General features: G+C 32.4%; 1 protein-coding gene across 8 annotated transcripts in view; it reads left to right on the top strand.

Annotated features, from left to right (window-relative positions):
- Positions 1–21,219, top strand: part of LOC124362207 (protein phosphatase 1 regulatory subunit 12A-like) — a 176,899-nt gene extending 155,680 nt beyond the window's left edge. For 5 of the 8 annotated variants that reach the window (XM_046816564.1, XM_046816573.1, XM_046816555.1 and 2 more), the window contains 5 exons: positions 5,078–5,167; positions 6,368–6,472; positions 11,778–11,864; positions 12,533–12,637; positions 17,951–21,219. In XM_046816564.1, the coding sequence (XP_046672520.1) occupies positions 5,078–5,167; positions 6,368–6,472; positions 11,778–11,864; positions 12,533–12,637 (387 nt within the window). In that variant the 3' untranslated portion in view covers positions 17,951–21,219. The remainder of the gene's footprint in view (positions 1–5,077; positions 5,168–6,367; positions 6,473–11,777; positions 11,865–12,532; positions 12,638–17,950) is intronic. The other 3 variants (XM_046816538.1, XM_046816530.1, XM_046816545.1) reach the window with 3 other exon arrangements.
- The last annotated feature ends 5,912 nt before the right edge of the window (positions 21,220–27,131 follow it).

Below are 27,131 nucleotides of genomic sequence, written 5' to 3'. Positions count from 1 at the left end.
TATAACTAGGTGAAAAACATTTTGATATATATTTAATTGAATGGGAAATCAATTCCTTAAATAAAATAATTTAATTAAAATATATTTACTCACTTTATGGTTTACTTTAAATTTAAAAATTAATTTCTTCTTAATAACTGCTAGGCAGTATGGTGATTTAATACTGGCATTTTGAAATAACTTTTAATAAGGATACTGTTGAATAAATGTATATCTAGAAAATAAATACATTTAGAATATGATTTTTAAATTTATTTACTCTCTGCTGTTATTACTAGATGATGGGAGGTTTTAGGTAACAGTTGTGAAAACTAACTCACATGATGGTTCTGCACTGGACTTCGGCTAAAAATGCGGAAACTGGAAAAAAATATACATTGGGTTTTACTGTCAAAAGTGTCTATATAATTAATTTAAAATAATTGAAGTTGTAAGTAAATATTAATAGATTAATTCATAGGATATTTTATATGGTTTTGTATTGATTTTTTCTCTCAAATTTTCACTTATAACTAAAGATTTAAGCTACACTGGTTCCTTGATAAATAATTTAAACAAAGAGTACAGTTAAAAATCAGAAAGGAGAATGTATTAAATGGAAACATTACATAAATTGAAAAGGATTAAAAGTGTTCAATTTAATATTGTATATTATATATATACAATAAAAGAGTCAAACATTTATTCAGTTGTGTAATAAATTTGGTTAAATTTTTGTAGAAAAAGAGTACTCAGGGGTAGTTGATTGTGCTGGGTCAACAAAATATTGGATGAGGGCTTTATTTATTAATAACATACGCAGTAAAATAAATCTACATTAGTTGAATTGAAATTTGAATGTTCGTGAAACAATGCCCACCTTGTTTGCTAGTTGATGAGAATCCTCCTTAACTAATGGATCATTACAACATAAAACCTGTATCAGTCTCAGCAATTCTCTGTTTGCCGGAGTCAATGATTCATTAGTGTAAACAGTGTTGTCACTGCCATATCCCAAGACCGAGGCTCTCAGGTTGCACTTCATCTAGCATAGATTAAAGAACTTGTTTCGGTCAATCCGACTGAAAAATTTAATTATTACGGCCCATGGACTTTTTTGTGTAGTTTGACCCATCCAGTGCACTGCGTCTATTGAACTTGTTGACCAATCGGGAAAGTCTGTGGTGTTAGCAATGCACTTGATAAGAAGGTGTATGTTTTCATACTTGTTCTCAGGAATACCACAAATTATCAAATTATTCTGGTGGGAATATTGTTCTTGAACATAGATTTCATGTTTAAACTAATTTAATTTCACCATTAACGGACTATTTTCTACCTTAATCTTCACAATGTCTTCTTCGAAGGTTGGTATCGGTTTGCCTTGTACTTCTGATATTTGCTTAATATTATTTATGCCACCGTACCAAACTATCGTAAAGACCAATTCTTTTTGTTCATGTTTTATGTCGCTAATGTCAGTTGAATTCTAGTCCAAAATTTGCAGAATGGAGTTTAGTTTCTCATTTAGCGATTTAAGAGACGGTGTTTCGTTATCAGACTTGCCCATCTACGTCGTGGCCTTGGAACCAGCTGGCATTGTGACTTTCACCCACACACTTTACATGCTCCAACACACTTAAAATGTATTTGTACAAAAAAACCACTACACTAAACTTCATAAAATTTGCACCAAGTACTTATGAACTGTGAAAGAAGGGGAGGGAGGGCAAGTCATCTAACTGGAGGGGCTATATGCACACACATTGACAAGGTGAGGTCCAAATGTGTATAGCGCGATGGTGTCGTGTTGGGATGGCAACTTTCGAAAGTTCATACACATACACAGTATGTTAAAATCCAGCAAGGTGAGGGCCAACTCAAATCGGAACAAATCTGGTAAATTCGGGTTCCCCAAACCGCCAGGAACAGAAAAAACAATCTGTTAAGACTGAGCTCTGGGGTGTCGGACCTCATTGTGTGAGTGTGTACATACTTCGGATCTTATTCCATGCTAAGGAAGAGAACACACACACACACACACACAATAAATATTGTTTGAATAGTCATAATATGAAAAGTAACAGACATTCATTTGGAAAAGAAATTGTAAGGTTAGGTGTGAACTTTTACCAAGACCTACTAAAGCTATTTCCACTATTTACACCTCCCTGTTACTAGTTTACAATCTTGAATAGAAGATATCAAGGCATTTGTAAATGCATAGCTCTGATTCACCCACACATGCCAAACAAACATACTTCATTTCTAACCTTTCTCAATCCCTGGTACACTGTCTGTCTTTGATCTGTTGCTATCAGCTCAGAACCTGAGTTTTGTATATGTGTGCAGAGTTCTTGGAAGTATTAAAACTGGTTCTTACTTCTGGAGGAATGTTCCAGAACTTGAAGTAGAAAATCATACATCAACATTTGTCTGGCTCGTAAATTAGGGATGTACAAATTGTGAAGCTGGTGGTTATTTATCATGAGCATTTGTAGAAAGCATAAAAAATGTCTTAGGACTTTTCTTTCATGAATATGTTATACTTTAGGATTGAGTGGGTTTTTTCTCTTCCCTTTTCTGTTGACATAAATTGCTAAAAGTCATCTGTGTTCATCTGTCCACATTCAGGCTAAGTAAACAGAAAGTAATTACTCTTCATATAGAAAAAGTTTCAGAGATTGCAGCAAGACTGTAGCACTGGACAGGTAAAATAACGGTATGTCGCCCCGTCGCTGGTGGTGGGATGATTGGCGAATAAAAGGAAATGAATGAAGGTGAAATTGTATGTTTGATTGAGGATTTTGATGTAGAACGGATGGAAAAATGTTAGTTACAATAACGTCATTTGACGCATGCTATACATGTTAACCATGTCTTGGCAATAAAGAAATTTGATTTGATTTGATTTGAACGGAGCTCTGCAGCATTGGTAGCACAAGTATCGAAACGATCCCCCTCAGTTTTGGCGAGGGATGCGCTACTGTCCAGACAGTGGCCAGCAGCGAACCTGTTGTGTTATAGAAAATTGTCCTTAGGTTTCATTTGTAGTGTCAAATTATTATGACTAATTTAAAAAGTAATTTGGTAACCTCTCAAAAAATTGAATTAAGTAGAAATTGAAACAGACCAGTAGTTTGTTTATTTTATGTACATAGGTAATTTTTTATTCTAAATTAGCTATATTTAACTGTACAAAAAGAATAGATTGGTATATAAATATAAATAAAAGAGGTAATATTTTGAAAATTCTAGAAATGTATAGACAAGAACTTGCTTTTGCAGTTCTAGTAATATAGTTTTGTGATTTATTTTTATTTAATAAAAATGATGGAACTTAAATGTGAATCGCTACGAAAAATAATGCAATATTATGTGAGGCTTGAGTGGACAAAAGCCAAAGTAAACATGTAACAGTGTGCTTGAGTCTACCATACCACACAGTGTGAGAAGAGCATAATGTCCTATTTAATTTGTACACTAAATTCTCAATATGCTGATAAGAAGCAACTTAGAAGCCTAAGTATTATAATAATCAGCAAAACAGCTAGAATAGTGTTGGCATACAATACTTTCGTTAGCTGAGTATGTAGCTTGCACATCATAACATCAGACTAGGAGTAACTAAGTAGTCAAGATATTTTATCTTCACTACTAAAGTTAAAGATCTTTATCTTAACTAAGAGTTAAAGATATTTTATCAAAAGCTATTCAGATGATTTGTTTTATAAATACCAGACCGAAAGAATTTGTGTTATATTTTTAGATAGGAATGGATTTTGTTATTTTCAATTATATTAATGTTTCTGGTTTAATTATTGAATTAAAAAGAACCCTGAGCATTTGAATTATTATTTGTATGAATTCGTAAATATGTGTATGCATCAAAAGTACATTACGCTTTAATTTTTTTCAAAAATTAGTAATAAGTTTGTTTTTTATGGAAGTAAAAATGACAATGTTATTTAGAAGTTTGAAAACAAACATTTAAGAAGCATAAATTATGTTATTGGTTTAATTTAGGATTTTAGTAATGGAAATAAAAATCAATAAATAAAACTTTGTTTCTCAAGGAAGATTTGAATATCCTATTTACAAGTAAAAATAAGCTTAGATATATATATCTAAGCCTACCTAATATATTATATCCTATATATATATATATATATAAACTATATATATATCAGTGTTTACCTGTCCGAAAATTTCAAATTTATTTCTGATATAAGTGAACGACCTACGAGAAGGGGATCCACGTTACTTTCAATTCCTATTCATCGATCGAATTTCTTCAGTAAGTCGTTCACTGTTCAGGCATGTCGCCTCTGGAATTCCCTTCTTGATAATATCCGTATTATAGACGGTTGACCACGTTTTGGGGCGGGGGTCAGGGACTTGTTGCTGGGCAGTCTGTAGGGGTGACGGGTGGCGGTGCTCGTGGCATGCTTGTAGTCAGGCTGTGTGTTTGAGAGAATGAATGTAGCAATAACGAGAAATTCTTTAAAAAGTAAATTGTTAATTTAAGTTTTAATTTATCTTTGTTTGAATTTTTTCTACATATTAAGCTGATAAATTTGGTTTTTAATTATTACATAGTATGTTTATAGTTTGGTTAATTTTAAATTTTAATTAAGAATGTAATTTGTTATTGTTTAAGGTCATTACATATATATATATATATGTGTGTGTGTGTGTGTGTGTGTGTGTGTGTGTGTGTGTGTGTGTGTGTGTGTGTGTGTGTGTGTGTGTGTGTGTGTGTGTGTGTGTGTGTACATTTAATGACCTTAAACAATAACAAATTACATTCTAAATTTAATATATATATATATATATATATCTGTATATTATGTGAGATTGAGTGGTAGAGAGGGCTAAATAGCCCTAAATCCGCCTCTTGAATAAAGGCATATTTCATTTCATTTCATATATATGTTGCATATATAACATGTTGCAGAGTGCGGGAGACAAGCCAGGCAGATCATCCGGGCTCAGCTCATCTATGTATGGTGGAAGCAACCCAACAGTGAAATAGATTATAAGAAGGTATCAATACTAGTTTAGTGCACTTTATTATTGTGTACATTGCGTGTTGCAGAGTGCGGGAGACAAGTCGGGCAGATCATCCAGGCTCAGCTCATCTACGGATGGTGAAGCGACCGCCAACGGTGAAATAGATTATAAGAAGGTATCAATACTAGTTTAGTGCACTTTATTAAATTTATATAATGTCATATTTATTGTTTATTGTAACTATTCAGTAATACTAAATTACCAAATCATCCTTATTATGTAAGCCATCTGAACCACCATTGTATATATATATATATATATATATATATATATACATATCTTTTACATGTATAATAGGTTTTTGCTAGTCTTTTTTATCAGGGTTTGACATTTCTAGTTCATTAAGATCACCGGATCAGTGGAGGTAAAATAAAAAGAAGGAAAATGTACGTATTTCCAGTAATTTGCTAATTTTTGAAAGTATTAACAAGTTTATTAATATACCAATCATTAAATTGGTCATACCATCAGTGTTGTGCAAATTAGTCCTCACAATTTATAATGCATCTTGAGTAAAGTAAAGTAAATTTTCAGTTTATTTTCCTTATGAAAAATTTAAATTTTTGTACAAAGTTAAAAATTATGGAAAATATGAGAGCTTGATGATTTTTAGCAAGCTTGATACATTTAAAGAGTACTATGGTTAACTCCAACTTCTAATTAACTCTAATGTTATGAATTGTCTATGTATAGCCAAAAAGTCCTGTTGGGGATATATTCCACCAAAGTACTCCACTGCTGAATTATACAGACAATATTATGTGTACATAAGAGCTTTGCATTTAGCAATAAAAAAGACGTATCCATGAGGAAAATAAACTAGATTTTTTTATGTAGGCTATTTATACTTATTTGAAACTTGAGCTTTTAACCTATACCTTATATTAGACTGACAAGTTTTCAAAAATAAGTAAGTGACTGGTGTATGTCATATGTTAACTGTGTAGAAATCACTCATTTATCATTGGGAGAGGTCGGAGAAGGATCTTTGTCTGGACTAATTGTAGATGTTTGTAATATATCCCCAATAAACCCCACTGCATTGCTTGACGTAGTGTGCCAAAATAAATATTGAAGACTATTACAACATATTGAAAGTTCTAATGATAATAATTTTATATAGTTCTAATTATAATTAATTATAACTTATAAATATAACAAATAGATTAACAAACTAATTAAAAATAATGAACTTAGATAACATAAGTTCCTTTAATCTAGCAAATTATATTCTTTAAAATTTAGTTCACTTGTATTTGTTTTTATTTACTGCAGTTATCAATATTACCAAATATTTTACATTTATTATTTTCAGCTTTATGAAGAATCTCTTGTTGAAAACGAAAGGTTGCGAGAGAAGTTGAGGAAAACAGAAGAAGATCTCAAAGAATCCAAAGCACAAACTGATAAGAATTTGTCGGTAAGATATACATTCAGTTTTTCAATATGTACTGAAAATTTCAATAGTACCATTGATCTGTCCAGTTGTTCCTTTATACTTCAACAGTGTTCCCAGAATTATTATTGTTTTTCTCATATTAAACGTTGTACAAAGAAAAATTAAAAAAATTAAACGTATTTAAAAGAAGTTGGCAAGTTTTTGTAAGTTTTACTCGTAAGAAGCTTTTTGTGTCTTTTCCTGTAAGAGATGTTTTATATGCTTTATAAAAATTTCATACTATTAAGTTGTATTTTTTATAGATTTATTGAATTATAGTAAAATCAATTGCACCATGGTGGTTTCTAATTTTTTTTTGTAGACTGCTTTGGATGTAGTAATTTATAAAAAAATCATTATCACACATTCTCATCTCATTTAGTGTAACTTATAGTTGCATGATTTTATTTAATATAAAACTTGAAAGCTGGCTAAAACTCTAACAGTTAATGCTTCTGACTTCAGTGTCAAATGTTCTGTTTTTTATAGATAATAAATTTGACCAGAACTATGGATTGTACAAGTTAACCAGGGAATATAGTTTAAAGTTATAAAACAGCTTATGAGGACAGCTTAAAGTTTAAACTATGCTTTTGGTAGAAGATACAAGGACAACCAAAATATAATAGTTAGAGAAAAATGATTTTGGAAAAGATATTTTTTAAGATCAATGATTTAAAATGTAGTCTTAAGCTAACAAACATGAATTTTTAATATTTAATTTTAAAATTATAATTTTTTTTTAAACTACTTGCAGTACATAAGGTATTTCCTAAAAAAGAAATTACTGATTTTAGTACATATCATAGTTTAAAACAAAAAAAGTCTTGAAAATTTTCTATAGGATCTGCAGTTTTTTATTTGAAATTGTTTTTCATGATACATGACTTTTGATGTATAATGTATAAATGAACACTACCATGAATGTACTACTACTGGCATTGTTCATTAATGTGGTATTAATACATGCCAAGTGTGAGCCTAGTCAAATCATGATCATTGCAAGAGGAGCTGCAACAGGAAGTGTATTACAACAGTACCACTACTGGTATTGTGCATTGATGTGATATTAATACATGCCAAGTGTGAGCATAGTCAAATCATGATCATTGCAAGAGGAGCTGCAACAGGAAGTGTATTACAACAGTACCACTACTGGTATTGTGCATTGATGTGATATTAATACATGCCAAGTGTGAGCATAGTCAAATCATGATCATTGCAAGAGGAGCTGCAACAGGAAGTGTATTACAACAGTACCACTACTGGTATTGTTCATTAATGTGGTATTAATACATGCCAAGTGTGAGCATAGTCAAATCATGATCATTGCAAGAGGAGCTGCAACAGGAAGTGGATTACAACAGTATCACTACTGGCATTGTTCATTAATGTGGTATTAATACATGCCAAGTGTGAGCATAGTCAAATCATGATCATTGCAAGAGGAGCTGCAACAGGAAGTGGATTACAACAGTATCACTACTGGCATTGTTCATTAATGTGGTATTAATAGCATATCAAATACAAATACTGTAATTAAATTGATTTCTTTAGTGGTGGTTGTTAAAATCAGTTCTTTTATATTTATTTAAATCATAAGCTTTTTAAAGTTATAAATTACATCTGCACATTTCTTGGTTTTGCAGGCCACAATACTGATCACAAGATTGCTTATTTTCATTTAAAAAAAAATACCTGCAGTTATGTTCTACTTTGTTAGCTTGACTAGAGCCTTGTTAGAAATGTAGAGTAATTTTTGTGTTTTTACAATAGCGCCCTTTTAATTGCATATTTTTTGTATCACAATTACAATAATTCTGGTACTGTATGCAATAGTAGAATTTCCATATGCACTTAGACTTGTATTAATACAGTCTTCCATTTTCTGAAAGAATTAAAAACAAAACTAAATGATCCCTGAGAACAACAATTTGTGTTATCACTGAGCATAACATTAGAAGTTGGGAATTAGAAAGGCTAAATTTGCATAACTTTAGCACTGCCTCTAGTTACTGTAGAGATAGTACTACAAAGGGGGGAGTCTTAATACTTTCCAGGTGTGATCTAAAAGTAAGTAACATGTCAATACCTTTAGCTGACAAACTATGTGAAGATTTTCAATGTGAATTTTGTATTGTTAAATGTACTCTAAATGATTATGTATTTGTACTTGTTGGAATGTATAGGTCCCCATCGTCTGACGTATATGAATTTTTGAGCAGACTAGATATTCTAATTGATTATATTTTAGCAAAATTTAAAAATATTCTGATTGTAGGTGACTTTAACATTAATGTTTTACTTAACAAACCAGATAAAATTGAATTGAATAATATTTTAAAAAGTCATGGATTGAAATACTTAGTGAACTTCCCAACCCGAGTAACTGTGGACTCTGAATCTGCTATAGATAATGTTTTTACTAATATCCCTACAAGTAAAATAAAAGTTGAAGGGATTATAACACTGCTATCTGATCACGATGGCCAATTAATTGACTTGTTAAATTTGAAAAAATCTACAACTGAAAACATTTCAATATCAGAATTTAAGCGTGTCATATCCAAAGAGAATGTTGAAACGTTTAATTCTTTTCTGGAGAAGGAAAACTGGGTCCAAGTATATTTTGCAAATTCGAACCTTAAGTACAAAATTTTTTATGATATATTCAAATATTATTTTGACTTATCATTTCATTTTAAAACAATTAAGGGAACAAAAAAGAAAAACGAATGGGTGACAGTTGAACTTAAAGATGAAAAACAAGAGTTGACTGAAATATATAAAATGGCAAGACACAGTAAAAATAATAATTTATTTAAGTACCTGAGGAAAAGAAATAGGATTTTTAAGATGAAACTAAACAAAACCAAGAAAAACTATTATGATCATAAAATAAAAATTGCCAAAAATATTTCAAAAGCGTCTTGGGAAGTAATAAATTCTGAGATTGGAAATAAGAACCATCATCAGTCTGAAAATATCACTCTAACAATTGATAATAACTTCTACACTGATCCTTTTATTATAAGTAAAAAATTCAATAACTACTATGTTAATGTAGTAAATTGTGTGGGGAGTAAACAATCTCTGGATAGCATGAGTTACCCACTTGATCAAATTAGTTACCAAAGACATAATATCTTTCAACCAGCATTTTACCTAAAACCAGTAAGTGAGTCTGAAATAGAACATATTATAGATTCTCTAAAAAATAAGAGCTCTTGTGGTCATGACGAGATACCGATTTCAGTAGTAAAAGCGGCTAAAAAGAATCTATCTAGAATTTTAAGTCATCTTATTAATTCTGCATTTGTTACTGGAAATTTTCCAAACTTATTAAAAGTTTCAAAAATAATACCAGTCTTTAAAAAAGGAAGCAAGCAAAACATTTCAAACTACCGTCCCATATCTCTGGTATCTAATATATCCAAGATTTTTGAAAAAGCCATCTATAATAGATTAGTAGAATACTTAGAAATGAATCAAATGTTGAATATTGCCCAGCACGGATTTCGTGCAAACAAATCAGTAATTACAGCGGCCACCTCATTCTTGGAGTCAGTAATTGAATCAATCGATAAGGGGGAGAAGACAGTAGGAATTTTTATGGACCTGTCTAAAGCGTTTGATAGCGTTAAGCATGATGTACTTCTTGATAAGTTACAAAAAATGGGTGTTACAAAAACGTCATTCAAGCTCTTTGAATCTTATTTATCAAACAGAAAACAATTTGTAGAATTATCATACATTCAAAATAACAAAAAAAATAAAATTCATTCAGATTTGCAGTTAATAAAATTTGGAGTACCGCAAGGGAGTATATTGGGTCCAATCCTGTTCTTATGTTACATAAATGATATGCCACAAATAATAAACAATAATAAAAACCAATACTTAACCTTATTTGCTGATGACTCAAATTTAAAATTTTCTGCAAAAACTCTTCAAGAACTAGAGCGGAATATAGCACAAAAATTGGCATTAGTTAACCAATTCCTAAAAACAAATAATCTCACTTTAAATATTGAAAAGACTAAATTTGTTGCCTTTGCTACAAAACAGAATGGAAATACTGACAAACCAAGGGTACTATATAATACGGATTTAGTTGAAGAAGTAAATACAACAAATTTTCTAGGGCTGAAAATTGATAAGTTCCTTAGTTGGGACGACCATGTAAAACATGTAATAAGTAAAGTTAACTCAGGAATTTATGCACTTAGACAAATGAGATATCTATGTAATCACCAAATGTTAAAATCAGTCTATCATGCACATGTTCAGTCTCACATATACTTTGGAATAAGTCTATATGGTTCAACATCAAAAAAAAACTTGGATAAACTACTTAAGCTACAGAAAAAAGGGATTCGTATTATGTTAAGTCTGAAAAATAATGATTCTGTGAAGGAATATTTTACAAAATTAGAACTTTTGACTGTATATGGAATGTACATATATGAAACAATCTTAATTGTAAAAACTTATTCAAGTGTAATTAATGACATACACCCTCACAACACCAGATGGAAAAATACTATAATAACAGAGCACCATCGACTTGAGTTATATAAAAAGAAACCAAATTACATTGGAAAAGTATTTTTAAGGCGTTTGCATGAAAATATTCTAAAGGAAAATGATATTAATATTTTTAAAGCCAAATTAAAAAAGTATATTATAAGCCTTAGTTTATACTCGTTGGAGGAATTCATGTCATTAAAAAGACCAAACTAGCAAATATTTTTAGTAATAAGATTGGCCATATGTATGATGGCATTTTGACACTATTCCTGTACACTTGATGTATTCAAATGAATAAAGATATTTGATTGATTGATTGATTGAATGATATACTTCTACTCTGATAAGATTATCTTCATAAATACCAAAGATTAATAATTCTGAACTATTTGTGGGATGAAGTTAAAATAATGCAAGAAATTATATCCAGATTTTAGTAAACAACAAGAAGTTAGTTTAACAACAGATTTCATAGCATACTTACCAAGCATGTATGGTTGAAGCACAGGAAAGTCTGCAGAACCTCCTGATTAAACTAAACCTTCACATAATTTTTGTTGCAATGAGGGTATTTCCTAGAATTCACTTATGTAGAAAACTTTTAGTCAGGCCAACTTGCACTGTGAATCTGCGATTGCAAAAATTGTTATAAAATGTTAAAATGTTGATATATACACTTATTAAGTTGATGGTGGTGTAATCCTTGCTTGTGCACGCTTGTGTGCTACGTTATTGACAAAACTCCTTGTTATCACAGCCAGGCAAAAACTCTATGTCAGAATTGGAGAAGCGGGAGAGGCGAGCCATGGAGAGGAAGCTCTCCGAGATGGAGGAAGAGCTCAAAGTAAGTTACCCGAAATTACCTTCAGAGAGAAATGTATACGTGAATGCCTCTGTCTTATCGAGTTTTAAAGACTACCAACGACTTGCTTACCAATTAAGGAGAAGAATCCTAAAATAGAAGAAATAAGAAAAGTTTTGTTCCTTTACAAACCTTTTTTAGAATAAATTTATTGTGTTCAGCACCACTTGGTGTTGCTTTTAAAATATAACATCTTAAAAATTTAAATTCTAAAGTTGATCAAAAATATTTACTAATTCTAATGTTGTAATATTTGATAAATTTAAGTTTGTAGTAATTTGGTCCATATAGAGCTTGTCTTGATAAGTTGATCAGAATAGTGCTTACTTTACACTCAATTAATTCAGGTTCATCAACAGTTATTTATAACTTCCAATTTGTTAATTTTCAACAAAATATTAAGTACCTTCTTTATTATGTTGTAGAAAATTACTTTTTCATTCATGTGTAGAAATTTTACCAGCTAAAGTGTAGCAATAATTGGTATCAGCATATTAGATAGAAGCATGTTTAGTTCAAAAAGTTGTCTGCTGTAAAATAAAGAAAGTTGCATGAACACTTTAACAACTAACATTTTTTGTTCAAAACTGTGTTAGTAAAAGAGAAACTTCTTTCCCCTCTGTCTTCTAATATTTTGCGTGTCATTGCAGCAGTTACAAAAGCTCAAAGCAGAAAATGAAAGATTGCGAGCGGAAAACCGAGCTCTGACTCGAGTAGTTTCCAAACTGACAGCCTCTGCGAATGCTGGCAAATAGGTAAAAGTGTGACCTTGACCTCGGTGCATGTCCCTCGCTCGCAGTCTCCCTCTTAGCTTTGCAACTCGGTTTTATTGACTTTGTGTTTATTTGTTGTTTGTGTTCACCCGATGCTCAGTACTTTAATTTAATCTAATGTTTGAACGTTCTGTCCGTGTCTTTGTGCACAAGACTGTTTCACCAAGCACCACGAATGTGCTTAAATAATTTGTGTTTTTTTTATCCTGACTAGTTACAACTAACAAAGTCCTTATTGGCTATTAATAAGATTCCTGAATTTTCATTATTTCATGTTTTAGGTTCTAACAGTGGTGTCCAATAACTCGATTGTTATGAATTTATTTGTTTAAGCTAGTTCACCTTCAGTTTTATTTGTTTTATTTAATCCAAAATAGATTACTCATTGTAAATAACACTATAGTATTGATCGCATGCTAGAAAACAAATCCAACTTATAGTGGTTATTTTTTTTAATGAACAAATCATGAAATCTAATGAATGACTAATAAATTCTAATACAATAGTATTGTTGTTAAAACCAGTAATCATGTATTTTTGTATTAAAATAATTTGTATAGTTCCAGAGTAGTTTTATTTACAGTTAATCAAATACAAGGGTATGGGTGATATAGCCTAAGCAGTGCAAAACAATCTACAGTGGAATATACATATAAACAGTTTTTTTTAGATCTCAAACTACATATCTATTATTTTTATACTCGTCTGCTAAACCAATTCTTTTTTATGTTTGAACTAGATGAGAAATCCCTTCTGGAAAAAATTCTGCCGTCTGAAATTCAAGTCAACCAATGATGGAATCTTAAAGTTCCACATTGAAGTCAAAGGGTTTGAAGCTAAACCGTCTTCTTAAATGTGTGAACAGATGAACATGAACACTTAGTGACAAGTCTGGTCTACTCACAAACCCATGTTTTATGAGTTGAAACTGTCACTTTTCACATTAGGTCGAGTTCATCTAACGGCGTATTTAATGGGAGGGGGAAGTGTAAACTGTCTTAGTAAAACAATAAAATCCTATGGCACGTGTAATAAATATAGCATTTAATGAATTCTAGTTATAAGAATTCAAATAATAACATAAATATTAATCTAAGAGTAATAAAAAGTTTTAATCCACAATTTCCAAACATACTACATTATTTTAATACTTAATATTTGTTTTTAAAACACAAGGTCGATTTAGCCCTCCTTCATCAGTAAAATATTAGATGATAAGACTTGTGCCTCCCAAACTCAAATTTTTGATATGCAACAGCACCAATTTTTGAATGGGTATCAACAGCTTTGATATATTTGCCATGAAAATTATATAATGAACATAATTATTTTACATGTCAGGAATTTAAATGTTATTGTTCATTTTGGTTGGCCACAGTAAACAAACAGTGAGGTATAAAATTTCTATCTTTGCAGCTCAAAGTAAAAAGGCCATTTTTATTTTTCAACCTTCGATCTCATGCCATCATGGCCAGACTCATCGCAGATCCGCGCTATGGGCAGTAGTCGATCTCGCATATTTCCCACTACAACAGTTCAGGTAGCTAGTTTTCATTGAGCTGCAGTCGCATAAACATTGCAGCCTCTATTGATTCTCCTGCCAAATGTGAATTAAGGAGATTGAATTATTTCCTGCAAACAGAAGGGAATAGTGCTGCGGAAATTCATCGGAGAATGTGCCGTATTTACAGAGAAAACAATATGAACGATGGTGTTGTTCATGAGTGGTGTAGAAAGCCAAAAATATTGACTGACACCCACAAAAATCACTGAATGGATTCAGCTTTGACATTTCTCTAATTGATCCTTGAATTTGACAATCGGCCATCTTTAAACTTTTGACATAATTCACGCACAACACCATCACTCATATGTTTTCTCCGTAACCACGGGACTTTCTTCAATGGACTTCTGCTGCACTCTTCCCTTCAGCTTGCAGGAATCAAGTAACACTCCTCAATTTACACTTTGTAGGAGAATCAATAAGGCAACCATGTTTATGTAACTGCAGCTCAGCCCAAACTGAATACTTGAACTCGCTGGTGTAAAATATTGCATCAGGGAAGATGCACGATTGACTACTGCACACGCCGCGGCCTTGCAACATGTCTGGCCATCATAGCATGAGATTGTAGGTTGGAAAAAAACCACTCATATAATAACTTTCTGTAAGTGTCAGTTCATCACCACTTCTCAAGCCATATGAAAACTGAGGTTACTTACTGTACAGCCCTTGTAATTTTGGTTAGCCTCGGTAAATAAACAGTGAGGCATAACCTTTCCATTATTGTAGGTTGGAAAAAAACCACTCATATAATAACTTTCTGTAAGTGTCAGTTCATCACCACTTCTCAAGCCATATGAAAACTGAGGTTACTTACTGTACAGCCCTTGTAATTTTGGTTAGCCTCGGTAAATAAACAGTGAGGCATAACCTTTCCATTATTGCTGTTCAAAGTATAATGCTTTCTCTAAGTGTCAGTTCATCACCACTTCTCATGCTATACAAAAACTGAGGTTACTTACTGTACAGCCCTTGTAATGTTGGTAAACTAAAAAAATCTACCATATTTTAATTATCACTGCATTGGTTTGTGGACATCACTAGTTAATATTCTGAAACTTTGTACAATTACAAGTACGTGTAACTAAGGTTAAAGAATAAAAGTTTATCTTAAAATAATGTTATTTCATTACATCTAATTATTAATGCTTTGGTGATGGATGTACTGTTTAAATGACATAGTTTTCTACATATGAAGTTGTTATTAAATGAATCAAGCTTTGTAAACTTGCTCATGATATTGTCCAATTGTCACTGACTAATTGTTAAAGTATTAAAGAGTTTTCTTTCAAATATAATCCTATTTTTTATTTGATTTTAGACCCAAGGAAATTTTTAAAAACTGTTTTTACATTAAACCACTAATGAAAAATTGTTAACTTCTTAGCTCATCTCTAACAAAAGTTGGCATTTATATTTCCAGTTTTGTACGAAGATGATGTACAAGTTCATCCAGTAAACTTTATTGTCCAACTCGATAACCAATAGTTTTACAGATTTAACTCTTGTAAGGCCACCGATGATACTATTCAGACAAGTACTAATAGTTGGTATCACTAGAAGACTATTTAAAATCTCACAATCTGTAGTAAATACTGTAAGGGAGGTATACTACAATATATGCATACTATATTATTATAAATTCTTGCAATTATGCTTGAATATTGATTTTTTTTATTAAGAAAATTATTGAGTTATCTAGAATAATGTAGAACATAGTTGCTGCAAAATTTTGTGTCCCAAAAAATTCTCTACCATAATAAGGTAAATGATTATTACGCTACTATTCAAGCACTATTTTGTAGCATGAAATTACATTTCTCTTGTACTCTACAACTGTTCCGCATCCTTTCTCCATGTGTTTTTTATAAAAAGAAGTCTTTAAACATGAAAAGACAGCAGCATTTTGGTACATAACTTGTAAAACCACTCCCAGGTATAAACAAAATGATTTACTGTAACACGACCCCTAGCAGCACTGAACCTGGAACTAATTGCAAGTCTTCTTGGAAAAGATTATACCACACAAGCTTTAAACATAAAATCATTACATGTTACTGTACCTCCTTATAAATATTCAGATTATTGACTAAACATTATTATTAAATAATCAATAAACGTCTTATTTCCTTTAAGGCCAATCCAAAGTCTACTGCTTTATTACTTACCAATTGTTGTAAAGCAGTAGCCTCTGTTTTTCCGACATAAACATCTAAGGATTGTTTCTCTAACCCAATAGTTGCACTTGAAAATTGTCAGATAGAAGCTGATGTAATTTATGCTATACTAATCAGCAGTGTATAAATTAAATGAATGATGAAATAACATTTTTATCAGAATTTTCCATGTGGGGGAAGGGAAAATTAAGTCATAAAGCCCATGAAAACGTGCCAGGTACTACTAATTTTCAATTATCAATATCCATTGTTTTATATTTAACTAAACTCTACAATTTGTATGGTGAATTTATATTCACTGTTAAAACATAAATGCTATATTTCAACAGATTGCAATGTATAACAAGGTCGATATAAACATTTAAAAATTGTTTGTTAGATGCTGCCTGTTTTCTCAATTTATAGGCAGTAAAATACTTATAAATAAGTTTATCTTAAAAAGTTTCCTTTTTTATAATTTCTTTGATTCAGGAAGGGGTATATTTATTTTATAAAAAACCGGAACCAACTAATCCCTACATTATTGCAATTTTTGTAGAAGGTTTCAGGAAGCATTGCAAGATTTTGGTTAAATTCGCTTTCATTACCTTTGTTACTTGATGGGTAATTCCAACACATGGGGGATTCCAACCTTTATTTTTCGTTTTTGAGTTATTATCAATTGTTTTTTTCTTAGGGGTTACAAAATTGTAGAAAAATACTAAAAAGTAACCTTAATCATGACCATTTGGCTTTATATCTTTATTCTAAAAGGTTAATGTAAGTTTAATGAGTACAATTATTTTAATTGCCCAGTTTGTTGGATCATTTGCACTCATTGAGAGTGATAAGCTAAAAAATGATTTCCTCAATTCTTCAGAGATTGTAAACAGCATAAAAAGATTGCTTATTACAGAATGAATTATTATTGTGAACTTTTAAGATTTCAAAGAAAAGTAATTTTTTTGTTTAGACAATCAATGCAATTAGTATCAACACTTATAGTGCCATGGCCACTTCCCAAACTCACTTGTAAGAAGTGGTGGGCTGTATTCTCTAAATTTCCTGCAATTATTGTACTACAACTATCCAATAAGTTATCATGATTATTTTTTGTGTTTTTTTTTCAGCAAAAATATGAAGAACGTATAATAACTGGTGTACCTAATATTTTTAGATTGAAAATACAATATGTAAAGCTATGAAACCATTAAATTTTTATTTATCATGCATTTTTTAGTAATACACACAAATTAAACTTATTCTTCAAAAACAAAGAAACCTTTGTGATATGTTTCTCAAAATTCATTTTCCCATGGGAGACTGTAATAAAACTATTGCCAGTTTTTAAATTAAGTAATTATACATAGCTTCAACATTTCTACGTTTCAAAAATAATTTTATAATATATTTTAATAACAAATTATATGAAGGGCAAGTTCAGCATTAATGTTCTGTTAGATATAAAAATTCAATTAATCTAATAAAATATTTGTAAAGAGTATTTAAGTAGAAAATGTTAGCGTAATTGAGTGTTTACTCACTCCCTCTTAACCATCCTCTTTTTTGTTACAGCAAGTAGAAAAGCTAAAATGTGAGAACCAAAAGTTGAGGGACGAGAACGGAGCATTGATCAGGGTCATCAGCAAACTGTCCAAGTGATACCAACGCAATGGTTACTTTGTGTTATATTTATTTATTATAGTTTAAAATTATCATTATTGATGTTAATAGCGATATTTGGTTGGAGCCTGCTCACAGCCGTTACCAAACGTTGTATATAGTTTCCTATGAGATTTTAGTACGTACATTTATATATATATATACCTTTTTATTATTCTTTTTCGATAAACTTTTGTATAAGGCCAGTGTCTATCCTAGTGTCTTAACACCAGTCTGATTGGAGAAACTGCTAATTTTATTATTATATTTTATCATTTAACTTTTATATTATATACATTAAGAACAACTCTGAAACTCTGTTGATATTATCGTCACCATGGTATTTTATTGTAAAAATCTACCATATTTTATAAAAGTCAAATGCCACTTTAAGGTTTATGGTTTTCTTAACTTAGCTGATGATGTATCGCATTTTAAATGCATTTACTATAACACATTATTGCTATTAAATATTGCACTGTAAAGTTAGAGAGAGAGGGGCAACATCATTCCCATGGCCTCCGTAGATCTAGAAATTAATTTAAATAAATTTAAGATTATTCAAGAAATTTTGAATTTACTTATAAAAAGTAGTAGTTTGTTGTTCAAGCATGTATTTCCCTCTACTCAAGTTGTAAACAAAGTAAGATTAAAATAATGACAAATTTATGTCCAAGACTTGAAAGCTATGTTTAGTAGATTTTATCATCTGAACTTAATGCAAAATTTTCCAAATACTGCTATATATCTTAAGATACAACAAGCCCATTGTAGTACATAACTCTACATAACTTATAATCCACAACGTTACATTATTTTGGCCATGGTTTATCTGGAGGAGGAGGAAACAAGAAACTCAAACATTGCACCCACGACTGCTTTAACAACAAGCTTTTGTACATGCTTCTTTGTTTCATTTGTAATCTTGTATAACTAAACAGTCACAGAACCGTGGGCACAATTGACACACTCCATTGTTATTATTGTTCCTACTCTGAAAAAAGTGAGAAAATAAGATAGACTTCCGATTTATGGATTGCTTTTAACTTCCATTAGATAAGGCAAACATGTAAGATAATTACTATTAAAACCAACCTGTCCTCCCTTGTCTAAAATTTACAAAAAGGCAACTGAGTACAAAAATTAAATTGAGTATTATAGATATTATCATAGGCAAATCCAAATCTGATATGTAAAGTAACGTAAAAGAGTATCCAAGTGGCAATACATGAATTCTTAGCTTAAAGGAAATTACTCCCAATGGTTGTAGTGGGCGTAGACAGTTTGTTTGATTTTTGAATTGACTATTTAAACACTTGATAATTAAATATATATATATATATATATATATATATATATATATATATAAAACATTTAAAATGAAAATTGTGTATATTTGTTGGGAGTAATATTATATGGCCTTGACAGCCAATGTTTCTTGGAAGAATAGAAATAACCATTCAAGTAATCATGTGTGTCTTTCATAAGCGTATACCAGATTACCACTTTATTTAATTTTAAAATCTGAATTAAGCATTAAAATTACAAAACAATATTGTTCTTAATAATCAACTTGTACGCCTTTTAATATTTTGGGAATTTTGTAACCAAACTTGATGAGATTAAAATATATTCCTTGTTTCACATCACTTTTTAAATCTTTATCTAACTTTTCATTATTCTCAGAATATTTAATCTTATAAGAGATTTTAGATTAGGTATCTTTCAAACAGTTCAACTTAATATTTTTATAAATGGTATTTGTCTTACCAAATCACTAGTAAAACTAAGTTAACACGTTTTTGTATACAGCAATATATATTTTTCAGTTTCAAATCTATTGTTTTACTCAGTTTTCTTTATAATAAATAAATATATTAAACATAAATTACATTTTTATTTATAACAACTAAATAGCTTACAATCTTCAAAGGAAAACATAAACTAATGAGTAAAATAATAAGTATCCTTCATACGGTCAAATTAAATTTTAATAAACTTAATACATACAGATGTTTTACTATTCACCTCTACATCACATTATTTATTGTTAATATCCATAAGCATGTATGTACACTAATTATTCAACTCTAGTAGTCAGCTTTGAAAAATTATATAAAAATGTTTTACCATAGTTTAAGTGTCAGATAGTTTTATTAAAATTTTGTACTTAATTAATTGTAAAGTGTTTGAAAACAGACTACATCACTGTATATTATTATCATATTATATTTACAATCATAATTGATAAAAAACGAACAATTGTAATATAATATTTTCTTGCTCCATATAAGTATTTTCAGTTAGAATTGCCTATATGGGCAAACACACACCAAACTTCAAAATTGTTTGATTTTAACAGTTTGTATACTTTTCTAAATCTATTCTATGCTATTTTATTCTATTAATTGACTTTTTTTTAGATTTAAGTTTTCAATTGACTTGTGTAAATAAAGATGTTATTGGTATGTTGACAAATATTATTAAAAGTGGTTAAATATATATTAAATGATCAGTATTTGTGGTTTTTTTATAAGAAATCTAGCAGGACTTGACTGACCAATATTTTTGGTATTTCATAATATCACTGGTTTTACACATATCTCTGTACTTTATTTATTTAACATTATAAATACATATATTTTATATTTGAAATTTATACAGTTATCGAGAAGAAATAGTTATAACTGAGATTACTTTTTGTTTAAAGGCTTTTGTGTGTATTTGTATCCTCTAGGTCCAAAGTAAATGTTTTATTTTCTAGTCCTTAGGTTTTATACCTATTCGAATGTAGATAGTCGCTCTCATTATAGATTATGTTGGGTTATTTGGGGATTAATTTTGTACTTGCGAAAACTGGTTATGACTTAGTGCAATACTCATCAAATTTATTCAATCCATTCAAGTATTTATTGCAAAAAGCACTCGTTAGATATTTCACACTTTTTATAATAGATATATTGGCAAACAACAGTTTGTACAAAGCAGTAGTTGTTATAGTATTATTAGTTGAGATTGTTTAATGTTCATTGTAATTCTGTAAAAAACCATCCAATCGTTTTTGTTGTTTTCATGTCTATAATTAATTTGTGATTAAAACGACGTGCCTTTTGCTTTTTATTAGTTGAAAACTATTTGTCTATATTGTATAGCATATCTTAAAATTAAAGAATTTTAATAAATGTTGTGTGCTTTATTACCAATTAAACTAATTTCATAAGTGGATAGTAGTATACTTTGGCCGTTCCTGGGACAACGCACCCGAGACCGGTTCTGGGACAAACCGTGTGAGACTGAATCTGGGACAGAATTGTTAGAGAGCGACTAAGAGTGTGAGTACGGGTAGTCAGAACCGCGCCGCGCGAATCACCACGCATGTCATCGCTGTCCCGCCACCGCGCAGACACCATGCGTTGTTACTGTAAGTATGCAAGCAATCGGCACGCGCCTCGTCAGCACCGCACCGCGCGACTGCTGAACCGTCACCGCCAAGCAATTGGCACGCGCCTCGTCATCACCGCGCCGCGCGACTGCTGAACCGTCACCACCACCGCGCCGAGTGAGACACCGCGTGTTGTTTCTATAAGTATACAAACAATCGGTACGCGCCTCGTCACTGTCCAGTCACCGCCGCGCCGCGCGAGACACCGCACCTTATAAATTACTAGTTTGGTATAATGTAAGTGTATTGTGGATAGTATCAGGAATTAATGAAGCAGAAAAGTCGGAAAGAAATCCTGCTTCGAGCATTAGAGGTTCATAAACCTGTGGTTAAGCGATTCCCTAAGAGAAAAATTGTAACTTTGGGTATTGATGATTTGTGGGCTGCAGACCTTGTTGTAATGATTAGGTTTTCAAAGGAAAATGATGGATTCAGATACATACTTAATGTAATTGATACGTTTTCAAAATATGCGTGGTCAGAACCATTAAAAACTAAAAGCTCACAAGAGGTTACTAAATCGTTTGGTAAAATATTAAGAAGAGCGAAATTGGTTGGTCACAAACCCCCGAACCTTCTTCACACGGATAAAGGACGAGAATTTGTTAATAAGGAATTTAGAGAGTTTTTACACAAAAATCAAATAAAGTTATACCATACTGAAAATGAGGAAAAAAGTGCCATTATAGAGCGTTTCCATAGAACTCTCAATGAAAAAATGAAAGTGCACTTTGAAATTCAAAACTCTTTTAGATGGGTGTCACATTTACAGAAGCTTCTACGTCAATATAACAGTAAATTTCATAGCACTATAAAGATGAGCCCATCAGAAGTGAATTCAAGCAATGAACAAACTTTAAGAAACATGTACGCAAACACTGGACGATGTCTAGTATTCAGACCCAGACTTTCGGTTGGAGACCGTGTAAGAATTACTATAAAGAAAGATGTATTTGGAAATAAATACCGCAGAAATTGGACAAGAGAAATTTTTCGGATTGTGGCCGTCAACAAAACTTGCCCTGTTACCTACAAAATCGCAAAACTTGCCCTGTTACCTACAAAATCGCAGACCAGTCTGGTGAGGAAATAATAGGATCGTTTTATGAAAAAGAGTTACAAAAAACTATGTTCTAGTTCAGAGTCAAATGTATTAATAATGCTCTCATCCTTCCTTCCACTCATCCCACACACCCACCCTCTTCCTATTCCTCTTCCTATTCTCATCCATCCATACCTCATCCTTTTCCATCGTCAATCGCCCATACAATAAGAGAGTAGCCAGCTCTATAATAATGGTGTTTTCTCGTGCTAGCAAGCAAACAGCATTTCTCAATGCTACGGATGGTCTTCGAAGATCATCAGTCAAGAAATGTTCGAATTGTGGAGAAGAGGTTACTGCATCTAACCTATCCCGCCACCAAAAAACAAAGAAGTGCATCCATACCTCATCCTTTTCCATCGTCAATCGCCCATACAGTAAGAGAGTAGCCAGCTCTGTAATAATGGCGTTTTCTCCTGCTAGCAAGCAAACACCATTTCTCAATGCTACGGACGGTCTTCGAAGATCATCAGTCAAGAAATGTCCGAATTGTGGAGCTGAGGTTACTGCATCTAACCTATCCCGCCACCAAAAAACAAAGAAGTGTATGTCAGCGTCAAATCCACCAGCTTATGCTTCTTCCAACGGATTCAATGAAAAACCTCCTTCGATGAAACAAGTATGTTCAAGGTGTGGTGTTGAAGTCAGGAACTCCTCCATGTCCCGCCATAAAAAAACAAAGAAATGCATGTCCACGTTAGATAGACAAACTCCGGATTTTGATATGTCTATGTTGGAAAACTACGCTGATGCTGTGAGTGACAATCAATTCCAGAACGTGATTGCTGATTTTGATATGTCTATGTTGCCAGAGTCCTATTCAAATCTCAGACCTGAAGAACAAGACGTGATTGCTGATTTTGATATGTCTATATTGCCAGAGTCCTATTCAAATCTCAGACCTGAAGAACAAGACGCGATTGCTGATTTTGATTTGTCTATGTTAGACACTCCAGATTTCTATTCCAAAATTAGAGCTATAATTGGTACATCTACAGCTGACGCTCCAAAGTTTGAACCACCAGTAAAAAGGATACACCCCGATTCATCGAAAATTATATCAATACTTGGTCCACCACCATTTGAAGTTCCGGATAAGTCAGACTATTCACTGCATATACCATATAGTCCTGTATACCATTCACCACTACATATCCCAGAGAGTCCAACATACAACGTGCTTAGTCCGACCGATGTACGTGCTCAAATAAAACCCCAGAAGAAACCATGTCCAAAATGCAGTAAGGAAATAACGGTTTCCAACATGGCTCGGCACCAAAAATCTCAGAAATGTGCCAAAAACCAGCATGGTATGACATATAACGAACGTCTGAAAAAGATGGAAATCAAACCAGCTCCTAAAAGTAAAATGTGTTGGATTTGTGAAACACCAATAGAGTCATCCAACTGGAACCGTCACAAACAATCGAAACGTCATATCCGTTTGTCAGCACTTCATGAAGGTCCTCGATACAGGAGTGAAATATTACCCATTACGAGACTGACACCAAGACTGCCGGCACCCACTCCAGACATCAACATGCTGGTAAAGAAATACCCAAAACGGCCAAGGGAAGTCAAACAAGTACCGAAGGTCAATACAAACGATATAGCTCTTGAAGCGATGATCCGAAAACCGACTAGACCACAAAAGATTCCTACAGGTGTGAAAAAGATTATTAGTGAGACACCGACTAGTACAATTAATAGTGAGAATTCGATTAGCCCTACCATGGAAGAGAGACAGCTTCTGTCTGAAACAGAATCACCTTCAACACCTCATCTGGTTCCGGTACGTACTCCAGAGGAGTCGCAGACAATACTTGATGAAATATCAGAAGTCCAGTCGGCATTCACGGGAAGATTGAAAACGTATGTCGTATGTGATTATGAACAAACGTGGGATCAAAGATCCAAAAATGTTTCTTGAGATATGCAAACCACTCGTTGTTGAAAAACTTCAGGAAGCTGTAAAAGAAAAAAATCTTAAGGTAAACATGGTTTATCATGCTGAATTCAAGAAAATAATAAACGATGTGGAGGTGACTCAAGTCATGAACTTTAAAACGAAAAATGAAATTCTTTACTCGACAACGTCTCTGTCTGACTATTATAACTCAGCAAAACTTAAGATGTTGGTTGAGATGGAGGAGTTTGAGGCAAACGGTTCTCAATGGTCACTAAAAAGTGTGAAAGACTTGGAGATCAGAGTCAACCGATACGTTCCTTTTCATGGATCCAGCTATGTGGTTCTACCAAAACAGATTCAATCCAAAAAGGCTGTTATTAATGTAAAAAACGAAGATCAGAAATGTTTTATGTGGTCTATTCTGGCAGCTTTACATCCAGTTAAGGTTCATCCAGAAAGAATCAGCAATTACGAACCTTTCAAACGAGAGCTGCTTCATGCACTAGCAACTTGCGAATGCCCCATGAAACTTGATGATATAGCAAAGTTTGAAAGACGTAGTGGAATTTCTGTTAATGTCTATGCTTATGATGACAAGTTCGATATATTCCCGCTGAGAATAACTGATAACGAGATGGAAAAACATGTTAATCTACTGTTTATCAGAGAAAAAACCAACACTCACTACTGCTGGATCAAAGATATGTCCCGTTTGGTTAGTTCACAGATCTCACGAAATGGACATAAGATGTGGATATGCAATAGGTGTTTGCAACACTTTACGAGAGAGGATTTACTCATCAAGCATAGAGAAGACTGTAACACACACGATGCTGTGAAATTGGAACTACCAGAGCCAGGAACTGTAATTAGATTTAAAGATTTCAATTGCTCAATGAGAGTGCCCTTTGTGTATTACGCAGACTTTGAATGCTGTCTAGCACCTATTTCAACATGTCAACCGTGTAAAGTGGATTGTAATGGTAATCATCAGTCGTTCACTATCAAATATCAGAAACATAATGCCATTTCCTTCTGTATGTATGGGGTGTCAGAGGACGGCTTTTCCAAACCACCGATTAAATACTTTGGAGACGATGCTGCACATGTATTTGTAAAATCATTGATTGAGGAGTCGATAAGGATTAATGAACTTTACAAGAGTGAAGCAATAGTCCCCATGCAGTTGATGACAAAAGAGCAACAGGAAATGTTTGAATCTACTACTACGTGTCATATCTGTGGAAATTTTCTTGGTGGTGATCGTGTTAGAGACCATAACCATTTGACGGGTTTGTTTAGAGGAGCAGCTCACAACAAGTGTAACATCAATTTCAAAAAACCTAGGTTCATTCCTGTTTTCATTCATAATTTAGCAGGTTACGACACTCACCTATTCATTAAAGAGTTTGGTAAGTTCGAAAATCGCATATCATTGATACCCAACAACGAGGAGCGGTACATTTCCTTTACGGTCAGTGTGGAAGGTGGAATTGAACTACGATTCATCGATTCATTCAAGTTCATGTCACAAAGTCTCGATAGGTTGGCAAAGAATCTGACTAGATCTCAATTCAAACACATCTCAACATATTACAATGGTAAGGACCTCAATTTATTGCTACGAAAAGGAGTGTACCCTTACGACTACATGGACAGTATAGAAAAATATAGTGAAACATCACTACCTAGTCAAGAAGAATTTTACAATAGACTGAATAAACAACACATAACAAATGAAGATTACAAACATGCGTGCGATGTATGGACCGCCTTTAACATTCAGAACATGAAAGAATATACAATGCTATATAACGAAACCGATGTCTTGCTGCTTGCAGATGTTATGGAAAAATATAGTTTTTTTATGATACTAAAAGATCATACATTTTGTCAACACATTTAATTTTATGTATATAAAATATTAGACACATGTGGTACCACTGGTCGACAAACTGTCTGGTTGGAAGACGCTTGCCTACTCTCAGATTAAAAAGTATAGATACCTGAGTTTGAACATTAACCATTACTAACTAATACAGCTAAAATTATGGGAGTTACATTTAACTTAAGCTTGTTCATTTCTGCTTATATCACCGTCGCAGTCGCAACATCACCCTCGACTGTTTGCGCGTTCTAACAAGCTTGCACCAGCTGCGGCAAATAAACAAAATCTGTTTAACTAAGTTAAAGTGGTGTTATAAACTATGGTTTTAAATAGTGCTTACAGAATAAATTGTCTTTAACCTGTTGAGGAGTGTGGCCGTTCCGGAACGTCCTATTCAGTCTGGATTAAAATGCTTACAGGAGAGTAAGCATTTTAATCCAAAAATGATGTTAGGGAGTAAGAAATAAATTTGTTTAAAAATTTTGTTTATTAACCACAATGTATTATTACATGAATATAGAGCAAAATAAACTAAAAAAAAATTACTTTACACTTGAAAATGAACTATTTCAGAAAAACTTTTTATAGGTGAACCGCTAATAAAGAAACCTGCGCAGATGCAACTATTTGAGCAGCACAGCGCAGGAGGGGCCCCCCTCTGGCGGGGGGGAGTGGCGAATGGGCGGAGCATCTTCTTGTCAGCTGTTTAAATCTTGTCTTGCTCGCATCATATTGTTTATACTGCAGTTACTT

This window comes from Homalodisca vitripennis, chromosome 1 (genome assembly GCF_021130785.1).
Source record: "Homalodisca vitripennis isolate AUS2020 chromosome 1, UT_GWSS_2.1, whole genome shotgun sequence".
Taxonomy (NCBI): domain Eukaryota; kingdom Metazoa; phylum Arthropoda; class Insecta; order Hemiptera; family Cicadellidae; genus Homalodisca; species Homalodisca vitripennis.
The sequence above is the reverse complement of the archived record's forward strand: the minus strand, read 5'-3'. Positions and strand labels throughout refer to the sequence as shown.